Source organism: Myotis brandtii, unplaced genomic scaffold (assembly GCF_000412655.1).
Source record: "Myotis brandtii unplaced genomic scaffold, ASM41265v1 scaffold274, whole genome shotgun sequence".
NCBI classification, from domain to species: domain Eukaryota; kingdom Metazoa; phylum Chordata; class Mammalia; order Chiroptera; family Vespertilionidae; genus Myotis; species Myotis brandtii.
In genome coordinates this window covers 5,286,073-5,293,617 of record NW_005360425.1, presented here as the reverse complement: position 1 = coordinate 5,293,617, position 7,545 = coordinate 5,286,073, and the positions used below count along the sequence as shown (strand labels likewise).

General features: G+C 42.7%; 1 protein-coding gene across 2 annotated transcripts in view; it reads left to right on the top strand.

Annotated features, from left to right (window-relative positions):
* Positions 1–7,301, top strand: part of LOC102256902 (cytochrome b-c1 complex subunit 6, mitochondrial) — a 17,173-nt gene extending 9,872 nt beyond the window's left edge. The window contains exons 1-4 of one of the 2 annotated variants that reach the window (XM_014541615.1): positions 3,386–3,439; positions 3,541–3,564; positions 4,291–4,452; positions 7,089–7,301. In XM_014541615.1, the coding sequence (XP_014397101.1) occupies positions 3,401–3,439; positions 3,541–3,564; positions 4,291–4,452; positions 7,089–7,121 (258 nt within the window). In that variant the 5' untranslated portion in view covers positions 3,386–3,400 and the 3' untranslated portion in view covers positions 7,122–7,301. Of the gene's footprint in view, positions 1–3,385; positions 3,440–3,540; positions 3,565–4,290; positions 4,453–7,088 lie in introns of those variants that run through there. The other variant, XM_005868660.2, reaches the window with a different exon arrangement.
* The last annotated feature ends 244 nt before the right edge of the window (positions 7,302–7,545 follow it).

Sequence of the window (7,545 nt, the reverse complement as noted above, 5' to 3'; positions counted from 1 at the left end):
ACCTGCCCGGGGCCCTCGTGGCCCTGCTTCCACCCTCCTCCCCCTGGAGTGTGCGGGGCAGGGAGCGCTGGCTCCCTTGACCCCCAGAATCCGTCGAGTGACCTTGGGCGAGTAGACTAGTCTTTGTACCTGCCCGGGGCCCTCGTGGCCCTGCTTCCACCTCCCTCCCCCTGGAGTGTGCGGGGCAGGGAGCGCTGGCTCCCTTGACCCCCAGAATCCGTCGAGTGACCTTGGGCGAGTAGATGACTAGTCTTTGGGCCTCGACCTTCCTATTCTGTGACTATGGTGAAGAGCGACAGTGCTGTGTTGACCACTTTTGGAAAAATACCATCTCCAGCCCTGGCTGGTTTGGCTCAGTGGACGGAGCGTCGGCTTGCGGACTGAAGGGTCCTGGGTTCGATTCCGGTCAAGGGCACACGCCTGGTCCTGGGTCCCCACAATTGGCATGGTCCCCAGTAGGGGGCGGGCAGGAGGCCGCCGATCAACGATTCTCTCTCATCATTGATGTTTCTATCTCTCCCTCTCCCTTCCTCTCTGAAATCAATAAAAATACGTTTTTTAAAATACTACCTATATTTTTGACTTGACGTGTTTGGGGAAGCAGCTCCGGTCAGGAACCGCTGCCACATACACCTTCTGTGGAGGTTCCGGAGACTTGCCTTTACACCGGTTTCTGTGAAGAAGTGGTTTCTTTTTCTTTGGGGGGGGGGGGAGAGGGGGGAAGGTATCTTTCTTTGGGGACAGTGTAGGAATGTGCAGCATAAGGGAGTTCTTTTCCAGAGTAAGAACGCCGATATAATAAGTATTGCCTGCTTCCTGTCCCGAGTGCTTTATGTGTGCCCATCCGTGTAAGCCACGCAATCGGCCGATGAGGTATTAGATGCTGGTACTGCCCTGTCACCGGTGAGGAAACGAGCGCAGAGAGGGTAAGCGTCTTGTCTGAGGACACACAGCTCCTGGATCCGGAGCCAGGGACTGAACCGAGGAGCAGGTCCCGGGCTCAGACTCAGCCACAGTGCGGCACAGCCGTGCAGACGCAGCTGGCGTTTGTTGCCAATCACATTTCCCATCCTCTGCCAGTTTTGTGCTTATGGGTTCGGGATAGTTGGAAACTAGTTTATCCCATAATTTTTCCTAGTCTTACTGTTTCCAGAAAGACGTGGAGCCAGCCCTAGGAAGTTCAGGAAGAATATTAGACACTTCAGTAGGGCTCACCACAGCGGCAGATGAGAAAGAGAAAGTAAATAAGTAGTCAGTTTTCAATTTAAGAAAACGGAGGTCTCCCAGAGATTAAATCTTTTTAGTTAGTGTGATGTTGGTTTTTCTCATTGACTGGAAGTTTTACAGGAAGTATTCCATAACCAGACTTGGAGTTGGATTTGTTTTTCCAAAACAAGCCATGATACTTTTGACACAAAATTATCAAAGACACAGAACAATTAATGTCGTAGTATTGCTAATGGGGATGATATAAAGGTCTTGCTTCTAGGATAATTGATTTCTGGTTTCTAACTCAGGCAGAATGTGATTTGTGTTTTTTTTTTAACTTTTTTTAATATGGATTTTCTTTAAAGAGCAAGGTCAAGAAACCTTATTTAATGGAAAACTAGAATTTTGCCTCCTAAATAACATCTTTATGTTTATTTTTAAGTGTGTTTATTGATTTCAGAGAGGAAGGGAGAGAAAGATAGAAACATGAACGATACGCCCCCTAGTAGGGGTGGAGCTCACAACCTGGGCATGTGCCCTTGACCGGAATCGAACCCAGGATCCTTCAGTCCACAGGCCCTCGCTCTGTCCACTGAGCCAAACCGACCAAGGAAACATCTTTATGTTTAGAAGAGGCCTTTGCCAGTTGTGGGAATAAATGGCCTGGGTTACAGTTGAACCTGCCCTGCCCATCGTAGCTTTCACGGGCTTTGTTTTGGTCCCTACTCTGAAGGACATGGTAGAGAATGAGCCAGATTGTGTTGGAATTTTGGAAACATATTGAGGGATGGCTGAGCTAGTTCTTTTATTTCCTTCTATACCTTCTCTTTCCCTTCTCCCAAATGTGGACACATGCGTGACAGGTTGAAATACTGATCAGATAGACTCTTTGCTCCAGATTTAGGCCTATGCTGATGCTCCCTTAGGGAATTTTTTTTTTTTTTTTACATTGTTCTCTTTGGAAGAAAGAAAACTAAGTTTGAGAATGTGCACCAGAACCGGAAATAAATAGGAAGGGCCTGGTGTTTCCAAGCTTGTGGATGGAGGCATGTATCAACATCTTATATTGATAGTCTACTTAGAGCCCTGGATTTCGCAAGCCAAAAAGCAGTGGCTGTAACCATCTTTAGTTAAGCTCTGGCTAAAGGAGAGTTTTGGTTTGGCCGTTTTCATATTCCCAATTCAAGTTCAGAATCTAGAAAAAAATGTTAGTTTTTCTCATAACTTGGTTTTAGGATGTAAGGACTAAATTTAGCTATTTCTAGTAATAATGGGACTCACCAGAATTTAGAACAAAATACTTTTTTAATGTTCCATATGAACGTATGGCAGCTTGAATTTATATCAGAAAATGTCTAATTAGTGTTATGTCTCAAGTGGGAGTCCCTTAGGGCTGTTGTGATTAATCAAATCATATGAAAGTGCTTTATACACAATAGTGTTGTGCATTCTTTAGGCCAGCGGTCGCCAACCTTTGGGACCTCGCGGACCACCTATGGCGACCGCTGCTTTAGGTTGTTGCTAATGAAAGTGAGATAGTATGTCCTTGTTGAAATGTACCCAGGATTTGTTCTAACGAGGTATGGTAAGCTTACAGACATTGAGAGGATTGTTTTTGAAGGAAGAGTTTATTACTTACTAGAGGCCGGATGGACGAAATTTGTGCAAAGGGCTCGGCCCTCGCAGCCCTGGCTTTGTCCTTTGTTCGGAAGGTCGTCCAGAAGGTCTTTTGGCTGTCCAGTCTAATTAGCATATTACGCTTTTATTATTATAGATAGTTCCCCAAAGAACTTAGAGTAATAAGGCCATACCATCTAGGACCACATAGAGAAGTGCCTGGACCACTCAGGAGCAGAAGGAGCAGGGGGAACCAGAGCCTTGGTTTCTAAGGGAAGGAAGGGGTGAGGCAAGTAGGCAAGCTTTAGCAAGGTTAGGATTGGGTAGTTAGAATCATTTCAGTTGCCTCTGGGCTAGGGGAGTGGTCCCTAGTTGTTTGGTACTTGGCCCTGGGGTGATTAGGGCAGGGGCAATATGGTTTCGTGTGGAGAGTTAGATAAGTCAGTAGTTGTTGGTTAGGGATTTGGAGTGGTTGTTTTGCATATGAGAGGCATGTCCCCAGGCAAGTTGTTGCTATCTCTAGAAATTAGCCAGCCCTGGGAGGGCTGTCTCTAGGATTGGCAGGGCCCCTAAAATGTCAAAACATCATAAAATACAGAAATTTAAAAACATAGTTAATATAATGTCTATCATCAGTAATTACAAGATCAATATGATTGGGAATACATATGTCATAAAAATGCTGCTAACATTAATTTTGTTTTCCTTTTGTAGGAGGAAGAGGAGGAGGAATTAGTGGTAAGAGCTGTCTCCGTTTTGGAACCATCACAATAAAAGGAAGTTTGCGCTTCATAAAACTCTGAAGCCATTTTGAGAGTCTCTGTATTTGACACTTGGAGAGAATGGGAGTGGAAAAGGCCTTTACTTCCTATGCAGGGGAGTGTTTGGGGGTGTGGGCCTGGGAAGCTGGGTCGTTTCTGGGTTTGGGGCTTCTCCAATTGTGTCAGGGAGCAGAGCAGCGTTTTGAGGACCTGGCACTCAGTCCTCTGCTGTTTGTGGTTTAATAATTCTGGAAGGACCATTCCCTGGATGGCCCTTGTCTCTGTTAACATTGCCTTTCTAGCTGGGATGCATAGGCCTTGCTGACAGATTGAAAGTCACAGGCATTACATAATCCCAAATGCTATGTTAACAAGTAAGGTCTCCTATAGATCTTCAAGTTTGGCCAGGTTTCCTTTATCACCTTATTTTTCAGATAGGACTGAGGCTTTCAGTGCATACTGGCAACCTTGGAAGGCAGAAATGTGAAACTTTTTCCTACTCTTAGCATCAGAATTGAATGAGAGACCCCATTCTGCCATTTCTGGTGGCAGTATGGCTCTGCCAGCTGGCCTTCTGCCCGGTAATTCAGAGGCAGCACCTTGCCTTGGTTTAGTGGTTGTATTAATCAAAGCATATGGTTTGTAGATCGCCACCTGAAACCCCCATTTTGTTTTCTGTTTTGTTTGTTTATTTCTCCATCAGGATCCCCTGACAACAGTGAGAGAGCAATGCGAGCAGTTGGAGAAATGTGTAAAGGCTCGGGAGCGGCTAGCGCTCTGTGATGAGCGCGTTTCCTCCAGGTCACAAACAGAGGAGGACTGCACGGAGGAGCTCTTTGACTTCTTGCATGCAAGGGACCACTGTGTAAGTCAGCCTAAAGTCAAGAGGGGAAAAGCTTACAGTGGCCAGGGAAGACTTGGTTCTGACAACCTTTTCATCCTAGCATTTATTGTGGCCCAGTATATGTCAGGTACAATACTGGGCACTTTGCATAAGTAATCTTACATAATCCTACCACTTTCACTTGAGGCAGATATCATCCCCATGTTACAGATAAGAAACTGAGGCTCAGAGTAGAGAAATGATATCCCAACTTGTACTGCTAAACAGTGGGGAAGCTGGATTTTGTACTTTTAAGTAACCGGCTATTCTTTAAAATAATGTATATCTTCCAGTGTGTCTTTTACATAGCAGTTAGTCCAAAAAGTTTTTTTTGTGGGTGTTTTTTTTTTTAAGTAAAATTGCTTGACTTTATGACATAATAATAAGGTATTTTAAATTATAGGGTAGACACACTCTCCCTTCCTCTGTCTCTAAAAGATCAAATAAAAAAACATTAAAAATAATAATAAAATAAATTATAGGGTAGGCAAAGTTTGATATGGTTGCTTATGTTAAAACCGATTGGGTGGCTGATAAGCATTATGAAAAGATGTTCAATACCATAGCTATCAGGGAAATGCAGATCAAAACCACAATGAGATACTACTTCACATCCACTAGATCAGCGGTCGCCAACCTTTCAGACCTCACGTGGTCCGCAGGCCACCAGTTAGCGACTGCTGCACTAGACTGACTCCTATCAAAAAAATAGGTAACAAGTGTGGGCCTATGTGGAAAAATTGGAAACCTCATGCACTGCTGATGGGAATGTAAATTGGTACAGCCTGTAGAAAACTGTCATTTTTCAAAGGGTTAAAGATAGAGTTACCCAGCAGTTCTACTCAGGTATATACCTAAGAATCATCGATCAGCTGCCTCTTGCACACCTCCTACTGGGGATCGAGCCTGCAATGTGGGCATGTGCCCTGACTGGGAATCGGACTGTGACCTCCAGGTTCATGGGTAGATGCTCAACCACTGAGCCACACTGGCCCAGCAGAATCATTATTCTTAATAGCCAAAACGTAGAAACAACTTAAGTGTCCATGAACTGATATATCCATATAGTGAAATATTCTTTGGCAATAAAAAGAAATCAAGGCTCGGGCCGGGTAGCTCAGTTGGTTAGAGTCATCCCTATACACCAAGGTTGCAGGGTCATTCACTGGTCAGGGCACATATAAGAATCAGCCAACTGCCTGGCCATTGAGTAATGGTTTGAGCATCGACCTAGGAACCAGAAGATTACAGTTCAATTCCTGGTCAGGGCACATGCCCAGGTTGCAGGCTCAATCCCCAGTAGTGGGTGTGCAGGAGGCAACCAATCAGTGATTCTCATCACTGATGTTTCTATCTTTCCCCCTCCCTTCCCCTCTCTGAAGTCAATAATAACATATCTTAAAAAAAAAAAAAAAGAATTAGCCAATGAATGTATAAATAAGTGGAACAGCAAATCTGTTCTGTCTCTTCCTTCCCTCTCTCTCAAAAATAAAAAAAAGGAAATCAAGCACTTTACCCCAAACTCTAAACATAGAATTACTATATTGATCTAGCAGTTTCACTTCTGTGTATATACCCAAAAGAATTGAGACTTTGTTCAAGGACTTGAAAAATATATTTATGCATGCATGTTCATAGCAGCATTCACAATATCCAAACGGTGGATGCAACCCGAGTGTTCGTTAATGGATGGATAAACAAAATAGGAAACTTAAAGACATACTAAGTGAATCAATCAATCACAAAAGGACAAATGTCATTCCACTTATATGAGATACCTTAAGTAGTAAAATTCATAGAGACAGAAATTAGAATGGTAGTTGCCAAGGTTTGAGGGAAGGGAAAATGGGGAATTATTATTTAATGGGTACAGAGTTTCAGTTGATGAAGGTGAAAAAATTCTGGAGATTAATGATGGTGGGACAGTATGAATGTACTTAATGCCATAAAAATGTATTGTTAAAAATGGTTATTTTTATGAGCAAAGCACTAGATTAAGATCTGGGAGTGAGACAGGCATGATCTCTTTCTTCATTATGAGCCAGAGAACAGTTAGTAAATTGGTAAGTCTCTTGTGTTTAACCATCTTAGGATAGCCTTCAGCGACCCAAAATTTAAAGATGCTGTGCATCTTTTAACTTTATTCAGTATTTATCACTTTCAGAAATGACCTTATGTCTATATTATATTTCTCTGTTATCTCTAAGTTCCATAAGAGGCGGAGATATTATTGTGTTTATTGTCTCAGCACCTAGAACGGTACCTGGCATTTAGAATTGTATAAATATTTGTGGAATTGATAAGCACTATGATATGGGAGGTATATGTTTCTGTGGGGAAGACAGAGGAGGAACAGATTTGTGTAGAAATAGGGCCTAGAGAAGCCTTTCATGTTAACTTAAGTTCTAAAGGAAAAGATGAGAGAAAATGGAAAAGAGCATTCCAGGTAGAAGGGAGATTCAGGTAACAGGGGAGTTCACTGTGGCTCAGGAGGGGTGTGAGTGTGTGAGAAGGGGAATCGTGAGAGAAGGGACAGGACCAGTCTAGGTTATGCAGAACCCTGTAAGCCATGACATTAAAGCTGCCAATTAATGACTTCCTTTCTTTCCTCCTTCTAGGTGGCCCACAAACTCTTTAACAGCTTGAAATAAATGTGCAGATTAATCACCCTTGGACATCAGGATATTTCCTTGTGGTTTTGAATATGCCATTTGTTTCTTATTTGTGTAACTGTAAGTTCATGTGAACACCTCATGGATTTTGGTTAGGCAAGTTGCTTCTATGTACTTAGGAGTGATTACATCTTAATAAAAGTCCAGTAATCTGCAGACCTTTATTTTAATTGGATTTTCTTATTTGAAATTTCAAGCATAAGGATAGATAATAACCCCTCTGTACCCATCACCTAGTATGTATCTCTTTAATGATAAGGACAGTATTTATTTGATGCCATTATCACATTTAAAATGAACAGTAATTGCTTAATATCATTATTAAATACCCAGTTCATACGAAAGCTTATTTTAGAAGTGTCTTTTGACAGTTTTTTGGTCTTGATTCCCAACAAAGTTGCTT